Source organism: Malaclemys terrapin, chromosome 6 (assembly GCF_027887155.1).
Source record: "Malaclemys terrapin pileata isolate rMalTer1 chromosome 6, rMalTer1.hap1, whole genome shotgun sequence".
Lineage (NCBI taxonomy): Eukaryota > Metazoa > Chordata > Testudines > Emydidae > Malaclemys > Malaclemys terrapin.
In genome coordinates, this window is record NC_071510.1 from 48,390,953 (window position 1) to 48,411,896 (window position 20,944).

General features: G+C 38.6%; 1 protein-coding gene across 2 annotated transcripts in view; it reads right to left on the bottom strand.

Annotated features, from left to right (window-relative positions):
• Nucleotides 1–20,944, bottom strand: part of CNTNAP4 (contactin associated protein family member 4) — a 325,511-nt gene that overhangs the window by 68,462 nt on the left and 236,105 nt on the right. For both annotated transcript variants that reach the window (XM_054032729.1, XM_054032728.1), the window contains exons 9-12: nucleotides 17,400–17,549; nucleotides 13,670–13,841; nucleotides 5,241–5,347; nucleotides 765–884 (exon numbers count right to left, since the gene is read on the bottom strand). In XM_054032729.1, coding sequence (XP_053888704.1) covers nucleotides 765–884; nucleotides 5,241–5,347; nucleotides 13,670–13,841; nucleotides 17,400–17,549 — 549 coding nt within the window. The remainder of the gene's footprint in view (nucleotides 1–764; nucleotides 885–5,240; nucleotides 5,348–13,669; nucleotides 13,842–17,399; nucleotides 17,550–20,944) is intronic.

Sequence of the window (20,944 nt, forward strand, 5' to 3'; positions counted from 1 at the left end):
ATTGCTAGAAAATGACCACAAACAAAAGTAAAACTAATTAAAACTAAAAGAACACAGCATAAAAATGAAAAGCATATTAGATTTTGAACTAATTCAGCATCTACAATCTATGGTTAATTGCAGGCACACATAGCAGTAGGCACAGTTAAGATCAATTGGATGTCTAAATACCTTACTGATCCACTCATTGGGGGGGGGGGAGGCAAATAACAGGGTGCAAAAAATAAGGCCATATTTTGAAAATGAGACTTTATGAGTCCAATTAGTTAAACCAAATCTACCCAAACCAATTACAAGTAATACACAATTCAAAAGAGAACGTTTAATATCAGTATTTGTCCCACCAATTGAAGGTCAACTCTGAATTACAATCTTTCATAAGGGTAGGGGGAAAAAAATCAATAATTTTCCTCCGAAAATTCACTTATATCTCAGTTTCTTCTACGCCTGCAGAGAAGTAAGATCTAGCTTCATGAAATCAAAACTGTGCAGAAAATGAACTAGTCTGAAATCCTCCACAAATAGGGCATATGTCCCATTTACGCAGAGCACAACAGGAACCCAGTGTTAGCTACACAGTCTGAGTCTTATTATTCTAATTTCTCTGCTTAATTCTTTGTCAAATATTCTGAGTAGAGGAGTCACCTTCACTTTGCTGTATACATATACATTAAACTCTTGAGATACAAAACTTCCTACTTTGCTTCGATATAATAAGCATGCATACAATCCCAGCTGTGAGTTAAGGAAGTTTATCATCTCACCTGTCATATTGCAGTATACAAGAAACGGTCCCAAGGGGCCACTTCCATCTGAATCGATATAGTAAAAGCCGGAAGTGTTCCCTGTGTGCTTATAGGCTTCACATGATTGCTCATAGATGGCTGTAAAAGAACATCTTCCATCACAAACGTAATGGCATTATTTTACCTTTTATTTAGGGCAAGGAAAAAATGTGGGAAGTTGAACAATATGAAATGCATTCAAAGGTGAGGAAAACAGGGGAAGTCACACAATAAAAAACTGTACTATTATTTGCATCAGTTAATAGAATTTCATTTCACTGGGGAAAAAATCTGAATGGGTGTTTTTATGGATTTGCTTTTTGGCTCCTAAATTAGGGGTCTTAGGGAGGAACAAATGGCTATGAAAACCAATCATTTAAGGTCAAAATGAGTAATATTTAGCAACTGGATAGATTATGAGGAACTTGGAAACTGAACATTAACCTTTTCAATTTTATCAGATCTCCATACAATTTGGCAGTGGTAAAGTATTTCCAGCAATTCTAACTGACGTATTTATTTCGTGAAATTTTTTACTCATGCTTTTGGCTGCTGGGAAGACCTTGTTTCTTCCTCTGTTTTTTTCAGTATCAGGGTAAGCTTGTTGTCAAAGTCTGCAGTCCAAGAGTAAATAAGCAGCACAGAGAAAATTTTGGCTCTTCAATCCCACATAATATTGATTCTACACCACTCAAGAGGTAGTGATCTGAGAAGGCTTTATATGACCAAACCTTTGGAAACTGGACTAATGAATCCAGCTGTATAATTAAATGGCAACACCCTACTAAGTAAAATAATATTTCTGGGTAATAATTGCACATCTGAAGTGCATCAGTTAAACCTTCTTAAATTATCCATTGCTACCTAGTACAGTTCTCCAATTAACTGTTTGTTTTTGAACTTGAACGTACTTTGTCAGAAATAAACTTTCCTTAACAAACAAAGAGAAAAGGCGGATGAGGTGATATCTTTTATCATGCATACTTAAAAAAAAGACATTTCTAAAAAGAATACACAAAATAAAACATAGAACACACACTTTTCAATTTCCTGTATAAATGAGAACACAACACAGTATGAATTATGAACACTGAAGGAGGCTTTTATCCAAAACATTTGTCTACTTAAGCTCAATTTATTCAGATTTACAACTGGGTATATTATTACACAAAATAAGGTAACATTATTGAAAAGTGCTAGGATTGACAGCACTGTAGCTAAAATCTAATGTTAATCCACAGAGCAGGTTCAGCAGAGGCAGAAACAACGTAAGCTTCCCTGATGTCTGATCCCTGAAATGGTGTAGAAAGCTGCTAGGCCAATCTACTTGTCTATTTGGTCTTTTGCACCTCTATCAAGTAGGGTTCCACAATATAAATTGTGATGGTAGTTCTATGATATAACCTGGGGTTAGGCGAGTGCCATTTTTTCCCAGTTCTTTTGCTGATGCATTACAATATGATCAGCCATATTGGATTGGGTCCATAATACTGAATTATAAAGTAAGGAAAATAAACATCCTCATTAGCTAAAGATTACTAAATGGACCATTTTTGCCACTGCTGAAATATCCAGTAGGCACAGTCAAGGTCACTCACAAGTTTCAAATTATAGCTCCTTAGGGTAAAGAGCCTTAAATCAATTCTCAGTATAAAATAAAAGGATAAAAGTACTATAGAGGCAGTATGCAATAGCATATCAGCATATCCATTTTGAATTTTATACTAGTAGTGACAGCATGGAAAATTATAATTCCTCTAAAGCAGATTTTGGGAGTATGGTCTCATGCTTCACAGTGTTGCCACTGATCAAGAACTCATTGCTAGGCCTATTACATCAAGAGTCTCAATGTTTATTCAATAACTAAACAGCCATATTCTCTTTTTCTGTAATTGCACAGAACTCCCATTGAAGTCAATGAGAGTGTAGTTCATAGAATAAGGGAAGGATACGGCCCTTAACTTTGAGACTATTGACAGAACAGCACCATAAGACTGTACAGTTGGAACCATTACTAAACTACTGTAAACAAATTTAAAGGGACAGAATGTTATACTGCTGCAACTACTATATCATATCTACTGTATACTTCACAGTGCTTTCTTATTATTAATAAAATGTATTATACCTATTTTTCAACATTAAAAAATTGAGCAGGACGACTTTCATATACCTTATACACACACCATTGGGCTCTTGATGAAAAGTTAGAAAATGATGGAGTCCATCCATTTTTTTTACACCAGTCATCAATTGATTAAGTAGATAATTTATTAAAAATTATGATGCTTAATCTTGTCATCCTCTAATAGAATACAACAGGAACAGCTCACAGTGATCTTTGAAAAGTCTGTACCATCAATGATCTTCCCTTGCTATAAAAATTTTACCTTATCCATAAATCTTGAAAGGCTAGCTAGCAATTCATTTAGAGTTCAGATGGCACAGAAAGAGTAATAATTGTAGGTGATCTTTATAAGGTTTTGCATTCAATGGAAACAAGCAGTTTTTCCAAATTCTGAAATTTTTCAGAACAGACCAGGAGCCTACCCTCCACATGATCCCCAATAGGAGTTTTGAGGGCAAACAACTTAACTTGTTTTCAGAGAGAGCGCAATGGACAAATTTATGAGTACAACTGTATGACCAGGTTGTTTGTGGCAGTCAGGGCCGACTCCAGCATTTTTGCCACCCCAAGCGGCAAAAAAAAAAAAAAAAAAAGCCACGATCAGCACCTCTGCCGCCGCTGCTTCATTGTTCGGTGGCAATTTGGTGGCAGATCCTTCCCTCCGAGAGGGACTGAGAGACCCGGCACTGAATTGCCGCCGAAGAGCTGGACATGCCGCCCCTCTCCATTGGCCGCCTCAGGCACCTGCTTGCTGCGCTGGTGCCTGGAGCCGGCCCTGGTGGCAGTAGCGGGCTTGGCTCAACAGCACTTACGGTTTATGTCTTATGTTCCTAAAGCTCATGCTTCAGGGTTTCAACTGGCCCCTGGCATAGGTCAGGAAGAGATTTCTCCCCAACAGAGTGAATTCTGGCAGGCTTTTTGGATGGCCATGCCTGGAGATGGGACACTGGGAGTGTGGGTCAGGGCTTTGAGGTAGCACTTGGCTTGGCTGGCTGAGTTTTGCTCACATGCTCAGGGTGTAACTGATTGTAATATGTGGGGCCAGGGAGGAATTTTTCCCCAGGTCAGATTGGCAGTGACTTTCGCAAGGTTTTGCCTTCCAGCCTATGAGTGTGGCTCACTTGTCAGCATTATCTGGGTATATCTCACTTAATCATTTCCCTGCCATTGCAGAAACATCGAGCACTGGTGCTCCTTGGTCCCTCCTATTCTGTGCCAGTGGCACATAATAGTCTAGGTCTCCTATGAGCTATAATACTTTGATCTAATTTTGGTTGCTGGGTTTAGTGTGTGGATGCTGGGTGGTGTTGGTAGCCTGTGCTGTTACAGGAGATCAAACTAGATGACCTAGTGATCCCTTCTGGCCTTAAGCTCTATGAAAGTCATGACTATTGTGCTACAGGGATTGTATAAATTGTGTGAAGATGGGTTTGTTTTAACCACACAATTTTTTCTTTTGGCTATAATAATGTATAGTCTTTTTGGCATTTTCAAAATTCCTTTTATAGTGCTTTAGGCAGATTGTTTTCAAGTATGCATGCTGAGAACTTGAGACTAATGACTTTTCTTAATAAACTGTCCCAGTAAACAGGAAAAAACTAATGGGCTTCATGCTCATCTCACATATCCCAGTAGAAATCTAAATCACCTTCTGGGAAATCACTGGAGTCATATTAAACTAGTGAAAGTAAGACAAGAATCAGACCACGGGTGTGAAACTCATTCAGTTCCATTTATCGTTACACTGATATTTTCTGAAGTTCTCTCTTATATAGGCTGATCCTGAAAGGACTCCATGTACAAAACTCCTACAGATGAGTGAAAGGTCAGTGATGTGCTTGCTAGATTGGGTTTACAGGGCCTTATTATCTTCTCATATACACCAGTCTTACCACACTGTCACTCCCTTGAAGTTACTCCTTGAAAATTACTTACGCATGTGCTAAAGTTTAAGTATATGCTAAACCCCACTGACTTCAAAGTTAAGCATGTGCTTAGTCCTTTTCTGAAAAGCAGTGAAGTTAAGTACAATCAGGGCCTTATACCACTGTGAGAGGAGAATCAGGTCCTCAGTAAGTAAATCATGAAATCTAAGAACTAAAGGAGAAATATTCAAAGACACATAAGGGATTTAGGACCACACATCCCACTGACTTGAAATAGGACTTGTGCTCCTTAATCCTTTAGACAATTTTGAGACTCTTTCCTTGCATCAACTCTTTGTGAATATTAACAAAACTGACGTGCCTTTTAATAAAAAAAAATGTTTCTTGTAGCAGTAAAATAACTCATAACTAAAACAGTATAAGAAAGTGTCTTAGGCTTACAGTAATGGCAAGTAGCCCCCATGTAACCTGTATTTGTACAGTTGCAGTAGAAGCTGTTCCAGGCCTGTGTGCATTCACCACCATGTTCACAATAATTAGGCAAACATCTAAAAGGGCAAAAAGAAACATATTCACCTTAGTACAAGTATCAGGGGGTAGCCATGTTAGTCTGTATCTACAAAAACAACAAGGAGTCTGGTGGCACCTTAAAGACTAACAGATTTATTTGGGCATAAGCTTTCGTGAGTAAAAACCTCACTTCTTCGGATGCATCCGAAGAAGTGAGGTTTTTACTCACGAAAGCTTATGCCCAAATAAATCTGTTAGTCTTTAAGGTGTCACCTTAGTACAACTACATGACATTTACAGTAACCATAGTTACCACAGCATGAAGGTGGTCTTTATGACAAAGATGATAACCGAGGTGCAAAGGTGGATGTTGTATGTATGGGTGAGAGACCTGCAGTGAAAATACATAAATCTTGTAGCCATATTGCAGGAAGATATCAACAGGACTGAAAGAAAGTTGGGGAAAAGGAATGTCCCCTTTATCTTCCCCCACTAGACTCTAGTCACTGCTCCTAAGGATGCTAATGATGGAATAAGAACATGAAACATATATAATTTTCATAGTGGCTACCAGCAAGGCTCTCCAATGAAAGTATGGTACCAATTGATACACCAATGATACATTAACATTGATAATTCACTGGCAAATTTTGTAACAGCTGCATTTTCTTCCATAAGATCTTTCATCACAATACAGTAATTCTGTGGATCATTGTCCCTATTATATGACCATGAGAAGTATAAAATACTTCTTTTCAGGAAACTATAAGAATAGGCAGTTGTCATCATCAGAAAATAAATATTTACTGACTGTTATCATACAATAGTATCTGAGATACTTTAGTTATTTCCTAATCTAAGTACAGGCAAACACTTAAGTATCTCAGATCCTACAGTGAGGTACTATGGATGAGTCCAGACTGCTAATTCTGTTTTCAGTTGCATGGAAAAACTCCATTATTTCAGTGAATTAATTTTGATTTAAATGGTGTAACTAAGAAGAAAATTTAGTCATAACTATTCAATGGTGAAAACTGCATGACTGTCCCTCAGTATAAGGTACAAACTACTACATGATTTGGGGGCAAGAGGATAAAAGAATAAAAAAATATTTTTCCACAATCTTAATTAAAAAGATACTGAGTTGGAGACTTCATGTTTTACTTAATTGTTATTCAGAATGTATAGGGAGATTTTACTGCTAAGGGTAATCACTAATAATAATTTTAACAAAAAAGACAGCTTAACAATTTCTTTCACACTATCTGAATGCTATTTTTCAGTACATTTAATAAACATAGAGAAGTATTAGTTTAGGGGTGTGAGAAATGCCTCAGTGTACTCATCTGTCTGTGAATATTCAGATTCCTACTTCCACTACTGTTAATTCTTTATGAACCCAATCTTTCCTACATATCTAGAAACAAAATGATAGGAGAGTTTTCCAAAGGAGAAAAATTGATTCATGTAAATAAATCTAATTCCATTGATTTCAGCATAGTTATACCTATGAATACAATCTAAGGAGCTGACCTTTAGCTCCTACCTCATTTGCACAATAGGTTTCTGCATCTCAGCTCTGCATGATAAGTTCAGTATTAGCTGCAATATAATTTCTGAGTAATTCTGACTTGGGATATAAAAATAATCTTGGTATACTTGAGACTGAACTATTGTTATACTAAATAGATGTCGTTGGAAGGAATTGTTCTTGCAGAACAAATGTGGATAGTAAAGGTATTTAGAGCTACCCTAATGATTTATTTTTAATGCTGTATAGATGTGACCAGTCATCAGCTTTAACATTCACACATATGCTAACAATCAAACTCATAAGCCATTTCTATAATTGTCATTCAGCACTTTTTTTCCCCATCCTGCTGCAGTTGTTTCTCCTAGTAAATATTTAGCGTCCACCTTTACTGAAATATATCAGTATCTGCAAATCTTAAGGGATTTACATGATTGCCATTTATATTGACTCCCCTTCCATTTCAATTTATCTTTTTAACAGTCTTCACAAGACCAAAAACTTAGGTGCTATTGAAGATGCTTAAACCAGGTTTAGTATAACTAGAAACAATTTAAGTTATAATTAAGACTTTTTAACATTGAATTTTCCATTATAGGTTTCATAACACAAAATAGTCACTAGATAAATCAAAAGAATGCCATACAAATAATCTAATTCATTGCAACCCTGACTGAACTTAGATTTACAATAGTCCTCTCTATGAAGAAACACATCTCTTAGTAAACCTTTTTTATTGATGCTGCTCCAAAACATAGCTCATTTCTCACTAAATTACAATGCTCCATTTATTCCAAAAACACCAGAAAGAGAGTGGATCTGGCATTTGCCATGTGGTACTTGGCAGCATACTTTTTAGGTGCATGGCATCTACAGATGATGTGTAACTTGAAAACTAAAGCACTAGACCGAAGATAATCAAAAGCTAATCTTCAAAACAACACATTGAACCAGAACACAAATACATCTTTTTCAAAGAAAGAATGTAGAAATTTACACATCAGTAATGTATTAAAGACATCCTTCCTGAACACTCTACTTATTAGGTTTGCAAATTATGTGTAAAGATACAAAGGTGTAAAGAACATGTATGGAAACCTGTGTTATTTTTATTTCCTTCATCTGTGATTAAAGTACATTCATCGGCTTTCCTAGTGCTCCAGAACTTACATCTCCACTTGAACCCTTTGATTCCATTTTCTGCGGGCAAAACACCAACAGCAATAATTCTCTGTGAGCCATCTTACATCTCTGTGTAGGGGAGGATGTAATTATGTCAGATGCATCTGACATTCTCTCCTCAGATACTGAATGCAATAACTTCGTAAGGCATTTAAACTGACATATTGTCCTTTAAAGCTATTTTTGGGATGGTTTGTGTGTAATTAGCATTTAATAAATAGGATAGTAAATGGATAGAAAAATAGAGAGAAAGAACACTAAGGAGTAATAGTTGAAGAGATATATTTGTATACCCAGGAGGGTTTATGAGCCATATAGCTACACAGACACCTGTAATACCATTAAAAGGGCAAAGTGAAGGAGCAAGCCAAGAGCGATGAGTAGGAAAGAGGCATAACAAGGTAAGCACAAAATGAGGGATTGGAAAGATTATTGCAAGGTATTAATAAAATATTAAAAATGAATAATCATAGAAAGTTAAATGAAAATTGAACAAAAAACAGAGACTGAGAAAACATGGCCAAGTGCCTAAGGACAAGGAAATGACCAATAGGCAACCCAAGAAATGAGTATGATGAATTGTTTGGGGTCTATTCTCCTCCAAATACATGGAGAATCAATACACAAAGAGTAACTTGTGTTTATGTTAGTAGAAGTTCAGTGAACCTATCGTTCCTCAGAAAAGACCACTAGATTCACCAGTCCAATTATTGCTGTTCATTACACAGATTTAAATCCTCAGTAACTCCAGAATATTGTCAATTGTATCAACTATGGGGAATGTGGGGACAGATGCTACATTACCAGAACATTTAATGATGGGGAGAAAAAACTTCAAGAACAGACTGGATCTATTGTTAAAATCTGACAAATATATTGAGATCTCCCCAGACCAAAAAAAAAAAAAAAAAAAAACAGTCTGGGAACAGTTAAATTAGTAAAGGGGAGAGACTAGCATATGTGTGCAGTTAAGTAAGGATATGAGGAGATCCAAAAAGTTAAAGATGTTTTGCTTGACTTCAACTGTGGGGAAGCATCCTTCACTGGGAACAGAAACACCCTGATATTGTTAAATTGAAGCTAACATACTCCCTTTCCATCCCAGCCATGTAAAAAACATTCTTACATGAGAATACTTGAAAATAGATGCATTGAACATGCAATACAATACAGATTGTATAATACAAGTTGCTTTAATAGATATAAACAAAACAATATAGAGAGGCAAAGAAGAATGCATATATTCAGTGGGGATTTGAAATGAGACAGAGTTAATGAGAGAAAGAAACTGGAAGACTGATAAACTACATAAAGCAAAGGTGATGGGATTATGTGAAGGAGGTCAAAAGAAATAATGTCTAGACTAAGTCCATGTTTAAAAACAAAAGAAAGGATGCTAACATGAAATGAAGGATGCTGAAGTGGATGCTGAAATGAACCTGGTATGAGAATGGATAGGGTGGGTAGCAATATGCTGAACATGCTGGAGACCTGAAAGCTGATATTTACAAGGCTGTGTAGAAAGGAATTGCAATAATGAATGAAAGAGGTGATCAAAATTAGAATGAAGAACATTTCAGCAGATGGAGAAAAGTAAAATAATGACTGAGATGTGCACCAATTTCTTTCTCTAATTGATATGTTATTGACCGTGATGGAATGCATTTATGGCTCATTACTGGGGGATCCATGGTCCTACTAGACCCTGCCCCAAAAAGCAGTGAGCTGAAAAGAAGGGCTTAGGCGAGCAGCGACGCCAGCTCCAGCGTCGTGTGGGCGGAGAGGCAGGGCTTGGGCGAGCAGCAATGCCAGCCTTGCTGGGGGAGGCGGATTCGGGCAAGCCCCATGTAGTGTCCCATTTTCCCTTTGGGAAATATGGTCACCCCAAAGAAGGGCATGGTGCTTGTTTGGGACAAAAGGCTGAATTTAAAGTGACCAGACTAGGGGCCGAAGACCCTAGTGAGGGGAAATAAATTGATTATTATCCTAGAAGGGGTTTATTTGGATGTTGTGACTTGCTAGAGGGAACAGTTGTTTGAGTAGTGCCAGATCATCAAATAAAGTTCAGTCTCCCTTTTAAAAGAGAGAGTAATTAATATCAACTATAACAAATTTGGCTGGACATCCCAGTTATTGGCTATTTTCCATCCTGATGGTGACCTGTTTTTATCACACCTTTTTTGGCTTTGAGATACACAATATAGTTCCCACACTGCATTTATAGAGTCACTATGAAAGATTTCGCAACAATAACAGCTTCCTAGAAAGATAGTATCACTGATCAAGATACCATATGACATTTCAAAATGCTGTGTAAGGACAGAAAGTAGAGAGACCACTTGGTTTGATATTGTCACTCAAGTGCAGCAGGAATGCATTTTATCACCCCTTCTTTTCTGCAACATCAAAGGAAAATACAGGAGTTATGTGGAGTGGAGGAAAACTTCAAGATCTTGATTTTGCAAATGACATGGTTCGGTTAGACAAAGAAGACAATGCCATGAAAAAGACTGCTACCAGCGCCAATGTGAGGCTGCCAAAGTTAGATTAAGAATCAGCCAAAACAAAACAAAAAAATGTCATGATCATTGAAAGAGGAGTCAGCAATGATGGTGCATAAGTGATTGATAACGAGGAAGTTGGCATGGTTAACAAGACTGTATATCTTGGAAACACAATCAGAGCTGATGGTTAATTCTATAAGGAGGCAGAAGCAAGAATTGGGAAGGCATTGGACTTTTTATGAGACAGGTGAACATCTGCAAAAATAAGTAGATCCCCACAAGAACCAACATAAAGTTATACAATGTCATTGTGACACTCATAGTGTTATGGACTTCTGAAACTTGCCTAGTGCTAGAAGCTCACAACAGAAAACAATACATTCTATCAGGAATGTTGGTGAAGAATAGTTGGTGTCCGCTGGTGGGCTAAAGTAATCAGTACTGATGTGTTACTGAGGACTAGTCAGTAGACTGTAGAGACACTGATTCAAGAAAGAAGGCTGAAGTGGTTTGGATATGTCATACAGATGTCAAAAAATATTCCTAAACAAGCCCTTGACTGGATATCACCTGGTGAAATGTGGAAAAGACGACAGTGGATGACATGACATGCTGCTGTCATTGAAACAGATTATGATGGAGCACGAAACAGCACTAGAGAGACAGAAGTGGACTCTGGTTTGCCTCCTGTGTCACAAGGCATGGAGATGTCTAATCTACTCTTTCCCCGACTCTATCCATGTGTTGCAGGAAAAGAGCAAATGGCTTGTCAGATTTGGAGTGTGTGGACCTGTTACTATAACAATAAGAGTAGCACTCCTATGCTTTGGCAATTAAGGGGCAGTGGAGATAGACATAGGAAGGAATGAGAAAGAGGGAGAAGATGCAGAACAGAAAGAATGGAAGAGGAGAGGTAATGGATGAAGTAACATTGGATAGAGAGAGTGAGGAAAGGGACAAAATGAAGAGAAAAAGTGGAGAGTGAAAAAAGAAAGGAGATAGCAAGTAAAAAGAAAAACAATTTGGGTGGAAATTATACCCTCCCTTGTATTCCATAGCCATCAGGGTCCAACAATTCAGAGGGCGAATCCTGACCCCACTGAAGTCAAGGTGAGTTTTGCCCTTGACTTCAGTGGAGCCATAAGTGTACATTCACACGCAGTGAAAGAGACAGACCAGTCTAGACACTTGGGCTGGAACCTGGGCTCTGAGACCCAGAAGGAGAGTTGGTCTCAGAGCCCAGGCTCCAGCCCAAGCCTGAATGTCTACACTGCTATTTTTTGTTTGCAGCCCAAGACCTCTGAGCCCAAGTCAGCTGACCTGGGCTCAGATTCAGTGCCACAGGTGTTTTTATTGCACTGTAGATGTATCCTGAGTGTCTCTGTCCCTCACTCTAGCTCTGGAAATTTGAGAGGTAGGATTAATGTTCTATATGTAATAAACTACTAAGGGCAGAAATAGAAGTTATAACTAAGGCTATGATTTAGTCATGGGTATTTTTAGTAAAAGTCATGGAGAGGTCACAGGGCTGCAGAGCCATGCCAGCAGTGGCCATGTGGCTGTTCCCTGGGGTCAGCCAGACTGGCCACTGCAGAAGTCACAGACATTGAGGAAAGTCACAGAATCGGTGACCTCCGTGACACAAACAGAGCCCTAGTTATAACTATACATTGTTATATACTGAGACCAGTATTTGTGTGTTTACCAATTCTAACTTAATTGAAGTGATAGAGTTTTAAACAGACTGTCTTGCATTCTTCCATCTTTGAAGGTTTCCTCTCTGTAAGTTTATTTGTAAAATTAGGGAAATGACTACAAGAACAAAACAGCAAACTCCCTTCTTAATATCAAAAGATAGAAATGACACTAGTAGTGACATCAGAATGGATTAAAATGGAACCCTCTTAAAAAGATTGGAAGCAATTTGTAGAAATGTATACACTTGCTCAGTTCTGAACCTACCCTGAGCAGATTGTCAGCTATGATGAATCAAAGCCAATGTAGGTTTATGACAAACTACAGTACTCTAGGGCAGTGGTTCTCAATCAGGGATACGTGTAACCCATGGGGGTACTCAGAGGTCTTCCAGGTGGTACATCAACTCATCTAGATATTTGCCTAGTTTTACAACAGGCTATATAAAAAGCACTAGCAAAGTCAATACAAAGTCAAATTTCATGGACAATGATTTGTTTATACTGCTCTGTATACTATACACCGAAATGTAAGTACAATATTTATATTCCAGTTGATTTATTTTATAATTATATGGTAAAAATGAGGAAGTAGGCAATTTTTCAGTAATAATGTGCTGTGATGCTTTTGTATTTTCATATCTGATTTTGTGTGTGTTTAGGTGAGATGGAACTTGGGGGTACACAAGACAAATCAGACTCTTGAAAGGGGTACAGTAGTTTTGTGTGTGTTTAGGTGAGATGGAACTTGGGGGTACACAAGACAAATCAGACTCTAGAAAGGGGTACAGTAGTTTGGAAATGTTGAGAGTTTACTCCCTAGTGCAGTGGCTTACACTACTAATCTTGGGTATTAATGTTCTGAGGGGAAAAAAACAATAGTTTTATATGACCTGCATATAAGTATCTGTTTACTTAAAATTAGAAGGGGGAAACATTTTTTGTTATTTTTCTTTATTATGCAAATTGAAAACATCAATCACCATCAGCTTTATTACACTCCAAATTTGCACAATTATGGTGAATTCCCTCAGCCTCTAAAAATGGCCTTTCCCATTTTCACAATTCCTTGCAAGGAACAAATATAATAGGCTACACATTACTTTTAAAAGAGCACTCCACTGCAATTCTCAATGAGGACAGCACTAGGAGTTTCAGTTACAGGAAGGAAGTTGTTTATTCCATAAATTTATAAGCTTGTACAATAAGTCAAAACCACAACAAATGGTTCTAACCATATTTACTGTAATTTTATTTGTAAGTACTGACTTAATACAACTGAAAATATCTTCTCTTCATTGTAATGAGTACATCATAATTGTTCTAGACTTTAGGGCATATGTGGAAGAGTCAAAATGTTCTATTTTCTGAAAGCTCTATTTTTGAACTCCAGGTAAGTGTGAAAACAACTCATTCATAAATAAGTAAAAATAAATAGACTTTCCTTACCTGTCTATAATACCACACAAGTCTATCTGAAGGTTACTGAAGTTACCAAGGGAATTTTTCTGTACTGAAATTAGATCCACTGCTTTGCTACCAATGGTAATAAGTCTCATACATCCTTGAAAACCAGCAAATGGACTTTTACATTCAGAGCTGTTGCCATTGTTAGGACAACCTGAAACAAACAAGCAAAAATAACTGATTTTGGAAAAGATTCATCTTACAAAATCAATTTGTATATTTCAATCCATACTCTAAAAGCAGATTGAAAGCTGCTGATTTCCTGTCTCTGGGGGCTTTGTGGGGAGAGTTTAGCCATGAGCTCCTTTGAATGACGACTTTGAACCTCTTGGCCTTGTAGTGTAACACTATAATTCTCTTTTTGTTCCTGTGTACTGATGTGATTTTTATAAGGAATTACATCAAAGAAATGGGGTAAAAAATAACCTAAACATCAAATCCCAAATTCAAATGAGGTTTATCTTTATGGAAATAAGCTGTTCACAAACACACTGGTGTTATCAGTCAAAATATTCAGAGTGAGAGACTTGGAAAAATAAATTTTATAACTCTTACACATTCCAAGTTAAAATAAAAATAAAAGGAGCTACTGAATATATTGATGCTTATTTATTATTGTACTTTTTGTTTCGGTAATTTTTAAAAGGTATACACATATATAAACTTTGAACACACAAATATAGTGCCAGTAAAATATATAAATGAAGTCCACTGAAAGAAACCAGATCAGCAGGCATATTGTGAAAATGTTGCTGCAGGGGAAGAAAAGTATATAATGAATAGATCATAGTAAATGAATACTATATGTAAATCAGTTATCTACTGTAGTATTCAGGTTGTTTTCGGGAGAAGGGGAATTCCATTTAGGACTCATTCACTTTGATATACAAAACAGTAATAGGTTACTGAGCAGCTACATGACAAAATATGCCTCCAATTTCTTTGTTTGCTGGCTTTCTTCCAGAGGTCAACGTTACAACAGGAACAAAGTACAGGGAACGCTACTTTGCTCTTAATCAAACAATATAACCTCCTGGGTGAGATCAGTCAAAGAGCTTCTTGTCTCCTAATGTTTGCATGCATGACTTAAAGACACTTCCACATTCCATTGAGCTAACAGGTATTTTCTAAATCCTGCAAAAGGATGACGGCATTTATTCTATGGGAAAATGAAAACTAAGGAATACATTGTAGTGAGTGGAAAAACAGCACTGAACGCTTGGAGAGATTTTCAAAAAGTATACTACAGAACATGAAGGAAAACAAGGGCTCCTCCTCTGGCAAGGCATTGGACTCCCTTAACTCTTATTGCTTTGTAACAGGAGTTGAAAGTGCTTAGGACCTCATCAGTATTGGAACCTAAGAATTACAACATTTAAATCATATACTACTCAACGGGACTAAAGATTTTTTTACATGGAAATAATAACCAATTCTGTCCTAATTCACACCCTTGCAAGTCAATGGATTTGCAAGAGTCCAAGGGAGGGCAAAATTAACCCACAAGAACCTTAATGATCTACTTTATCAAATAGTTTTTTTGTAACTTGTGGCAAGACAATCACTAATTGAATATTTACAATTAATTGTGCATTTTAAAAATAACTAGCTCATAGATAATTAGTAAAGTTTAGTTATTTTTGCAATTACTTTTTTTCCTCATAACATTCTGAAGTTCTACTATTTTCTCCACAATAAATTTAATCCAGTCTCATATTCTTTCATAACCTTTTGTCTTTTGAAATATTTTGTCTTCTCATCATTCTATTAGTAAAGAATAAATCTTTAACATGAATATTAATGAAAGTGGTCTTCAGGCTTGTGGTCAGCATTCTAAGTTATATATCAAAGTGAAAGCAATAATTCCATAAACCCTGCAATTCACCCTATGTGAATATGTATTTTTCATTAATTTCTCCTTGTCCTTACAGTTGCCAATCACTATTACCATTTCCAAGTAAAAAAACTGGAATATTCAGCATTTTCTTGACTCCTGTGTGATCTGTGCTAGTGTTTGCCCACAAAGCTAAAGAATTTCCAAACTAATTAAACAGATTCTTAGCAAAGACTAAATCTCTCTCTAATATTTTGTATTCCCAATGAAAATACATCTCTTCTACTGGAATGCTTCTCTTCATATTTATACCTGTGTACAGAGACACACTACATATTTCAGCAAATTCCAACATGACATGACAAAAAGAAAGGGTGTTCCAAACTCCGTTGCTTTTCATCAGCCATTTCCCAAGTTTGGATGACATTGTACAGGCTGCTGACTTGATCATAAAGCTGTACTCAGAGAAGCTGAGGGGTGGATAGTCCATTAGAGATTTCAGTGGTTTTGGCATTAATTTTACCCCCAAAAGATGTATAGAAGTGTTCTGTTGTACAGCTTAATTGGTTATGTCATTTTTTACAACTGTCCATGTCCCTTCTGACGTGTACACCTGTGCTATCAGATCTGCAGTGTTCACTGGTGCAAAGCACATAATCAGAGATGTGGGAGCCAAGAGCTGTTCAGAAAATACAAATATGAAACAACATTTTCCCCTTGTTTAAACAAAAATATAACAGATATTATCAATCTCTGTCTATTTATTTAGTTTTTTATATGGTGGACCTCACACCTTGGTATCCGAGGAAGCCTTCATATTAATCTAAGTCACTTTTGAAAATGGGAAGTAGTTGCTTCTAAAAATGTTGCCCATGATGATCATAATGGTCCCTTCCGGCCTTAGAATCTATGAAACTTGTATTTACAGCAATTAACCATTTAAATAGTTACAGTGAGTTTTGCAATTCCTAGATTCATAGATTATAAAGCCAAAGAGATCATTGTGATCATCTAGTCTGACATCTTGTACAACACAGGCTACAGGTCTCCCCTGAATTAATTATCATTTGAACTAGAGTACCTTTTAGGAAAAAAACAAAAACACATCCTATATAATGATTTAAAAACTTCCAGGATGAAGAATCCACAAGAGAATTCATCATACTAAGTACAGAGAATATTGCAAATACCACAAATACTATACTATATAAATGGTAAAAGACAAGTTTTTAAAGGTGCCAATTATACAATGAATATACATAATCTTCCAGAGGATAGTTCCATTAGTAAGTGTGCATTTTAACTAAGAAATTAAAGGACAACTTACTGCTGAAGCAAACAGAACTGCAAATAATTAATTATTTTTCAGATGCTCTCAAAACTTCAAGACACCACAAACTTCAGTACAGCCATACACATTACTTACCACCTAAGTGAGAGTGCAGCAATGAAAATTAACCCTTGTAGCTAATAGCCATTACTATATCACATCATCATAATAATTAGGAGCAGAAAAGAATCTGTAGTAAACCCAGTCTTGATTCTTTCCCATGACAGAGCTCCTCTTAGCACATTTAGGTGGGAGGGGATAAAAGTTCCTGATTCTTAGGGCCAACCACAGCCCTAATTGTTATAACAGTGCAATATAGGGGACTATATTTTTAAAAGTGCCTAATAAGTTTGGGTTCCCAGACTGAGTTTTAGAGAGTGCTGAGCACCCACACTTGAAAGTCAGGCCTCTTTAAGGAGATTCAAGTTGAGAACATAAAACTTGAGGCAAGCCAAATCATTAGGCACATTTGAAAATACAGGCCATGAACAACAAGCATTGTTTATTTATAGGCTGTTATCAATATAAACAGAAAAAGCATCTTTCACCTCCAAAGTAGTAGGTGTCTCCTGAATAAATATGTGTAGGTACAGCAGCATGAGCAGATGAGGTTACATCATTGTCCACCATTAGGCTCATACGACTTCGTTTGGCAGACAAGGAAACTGAATGCCACTGGCCATTATTTAATCCAACACCTAGGAGGAAAAACAAGAGTAAGCTGAAACATCTACAAATACTATTTGTTAAAATAGTTGATCTTCATAGGTTTTAAATGGAAAGCATATGATAAGCATTTAATAAACTACAGTTACTCAGATATACAAAGAAAGAAAAAAGAAAGAGGGGTTATCAGTATATCATGTGAAAACATAGAACCTTCTTCCATTCCTTTTCCTTACTTTTGATAGTTAAAATACCTTCAGTGGATGGCAAGTGATGTTCCTAATGATCAGTAATACATCTCTTTAAAGTTAGTGCCTATTTTTGTGTCCTAACTGAGTAGGGTCTTCTGGAAAGAAGCACACAGATGCTTTATATAATTTCAAATTAGGATTCCACAGACCCTGCAGCTCACAGAACACCGTGAGCAGCTTCTCTACCCATGACTAAATGAACTCTTTAGTAAAACTCCCAAACCTGGAATGAACTCCCATGACCCAGCTGCTATACTTAATACTCTAACAGAAAAACCTGGCATGCACAATGGAATGAATTCTCCATAAACACTACACCAATAGAAAATGCCCCCTCTGAGTCTAAGCAGGTTACAGTTAAGACATAATCATGGTGTCTGATACAGTACTCTACAGATAGGGGCTGTAATGTTGTGTGCTATTACCAAGACTTTATTTAATCTTTGAAAATCAAATGTAGCCATCACCTGGAAACACGCAACAGTATCAAAATGTTGTAAATGCTGGGATTACTAATGCAACTGTCATGTCAATGTTACAGTATTTATTTTTGTTTGGTTGTCCGTTTTATAGGGACTTTGGGGATGACGTCTTGAGGTTGTTTACCAGGAGTTTAGGCATATAATACCAGCTGATATTAACTAGAGTTGTATAGGTGAATATATCAGGTAACAAACTAAAGCCCCCATCCAGGAAAGCTCAAGCATATTAACTTTAAGCACATGCTTAAGTGCAGTTTTGAATAAGAATCCTCTTTTGAATCAGGACCAAATGATGTAGCTCTTGAAATACTTAGGGCTCTTTTCTTCACTTGTATACTCTGCAGAGATTAGATTTGTGTGTTATTTGAGTAACTGGTTTTCTCTATTGAAATGTCATTTATTTCTACACAATGTAGAATTTGGTGTGTATTCTGGGAAAAAATGTAAGCAATTTGAACCATGCATTTATGCTAAAAACAGAGAAAGGAAAACATAACAAAAAGGAAGAAAAGGTTCAGATGGCCAAGTTACTCATAAGCCAGGATTATGTAAAGTATTATAAATCAAGCACATAAGAGCGTTTTAACTTGCACAGCAGCACACACTGAGCATATAAATCTTAGTCTCATAGACCTCAGCAGAAAGACAAGGGGTGTATATCCACATGGATAAACTATCTGTGAAGAAGTTCTCTAATATACTGGACACTAACATGCTGTTTCTCTACATTAGACTTATGTATCTTTTGTCTTTCCCTATTTGTTTTTCCACTTCAACAAGCACATTTGTTGTGGACTCTAAAAGGAGAAATTTATTCTCTATTCAAATTAGAATTCTGCTATACCCCCTCCTTAGGCGGAATCTCAGGAAACCTGGGGCCTATAGATTGTCTTGTCCTGCCCTAATGCCTTCTTGAAGAGGAATCCTTTCCAAAACTCAGTGCCAGAGAGCAAGAGGGGTTGTTTACTGCCATTCTGCCAAAATGCTGACAGTGATTCTTTGGAGCAGTGATGTTCAATGGAAAGGGGGTATCTGAAGATCTAAAGTGTGCTCCTTCTTACTTCCCAAGAAAAGGGTAACAAAATATGTAAGTGGCAGATTTGGTGGCTCTAGCAGTAGTCAGAAGCACTATAACATGGTAGCATCCACGTTTCACGAGCACCCTGTGACCAGGTGTGCTTCTACACCTCTCTTAGTCTGTGGTGACTCGTCAGAGATTTCTCAAGGGTTTTGGTGACTCAGGCCATGTGAGACATAAACAAACATACCCTTCCAGTGTATGAGTCCCAGAGGGCCCTTCTGGTGTCCTCAATGCTGTCTTTACACAGTCTTGGCCCTGGTATCAAGCTGTACCACAGGGCTTCGTCCCTGGAGGCAATGGTTTTGCCCTCTCTAGGCCCTTCTAGTTCCAGCTCTCCAGCTGGACCACTATACAGTTCAGTTCCCTTCTAGGAGGTGTATCAAAGTCCAATATAGTCTAATCCCTGGCCCTCTTTGGGGTCTTCAATCTCCTTTCTGAGGTTAGTTCAACTCCCCTCTCTGGGATTAAGGTCATTCCATCTGTAGCTGGTGGGTGGGATCCAGGCCCACCTACTACTCCAGGTCCCAGCCCATGGACCCTATGAATAGCAGCCATGTGCTGCTGTGTCCCCTTTAACTCTTCCTATGCTGCTACCATTCCCTGGACCACTTCCCTGTGGCCCCAGCACCTTCACAATTGCTTCACCCTTACCATAGGGCTGACACCTTGTGCCCAGTTCCAGCAGCGAACCAAGAACTCCTTCTTGCTTCCCCAGTCCCTTTCAGCAACTGCTCTGCCTGTGGTCCTCAGCTAGCTGGGAACACCAGCCTCAGTCCTTAAGCTCCCAACAGCAACTGACTGACTCTAGCCCTGCAGCTCTTTTCATGTGAACCTGCTGGGCCCTGACTGGCTGCCCCTTTCAGCTTCCCTTTAATTGGCTGTTTCCAATGCAGCCTCTCTAGCAGGGCCGGCTCCAGGCACCAGCCGAGCAAGCTCGTGCTTGGGACGGCAGATTATATGGGGCCGCATTCTGCCCAATCCTAGGGCAGCCCGGCTGCTTTTTTGTTTTGTTTTGTTTGCCGATCTGGCCGCCCTGTAGGGGGCGGCGGCGCGGAGGAGGGGAGCGCCCTTCTGGGAGCAGGCTGCGCACTCCGTCTGCCCCAGCCAGTGCCAGGTCTGTAGCAAGCCGGGCAGGGCAGCCCGCATCCTTCCCTCCCCGCCGACCAGAGTGGCGCGGAGCCCACCCGGCAGGCGGCGTGGCAGTCGGGGCCACGTGGCAGCCCGGCTGCTTTTTTGTTTTGTTTTGTTTTGTTTGCTGATCCGGCCGCCCTGTAGGAGGCAGCGGCGCGGAGGAGGGGAGCGCCCTTCTGGGAGTGGGCTGCGCACTCCGTCTGCCCCAGCCAGTGCCAGGTCTGTAGCAAGCCGGGCAGGGCAGCCTGCATCCTTCCCTCCCCGCCGACCGGAGTGGTACGGAGCCCACCCGGCAGGCAGCGTGGCGGTCGGGGCCACGTGGCAAGCGCCCTGCTGAAGCCCTGGCTGCCCCCTTCTCTCTCTCCCTCCCTTCCCCTCCCCCCCACTAGCCGGGGCATGTCTGCAGCACAGGGAGTCCCCCTGCACCCTGGCTCCGGGCGCCCTGCAGGTTTTTTTTTTTTCCCCCTGCTTTGCCTTTCTGA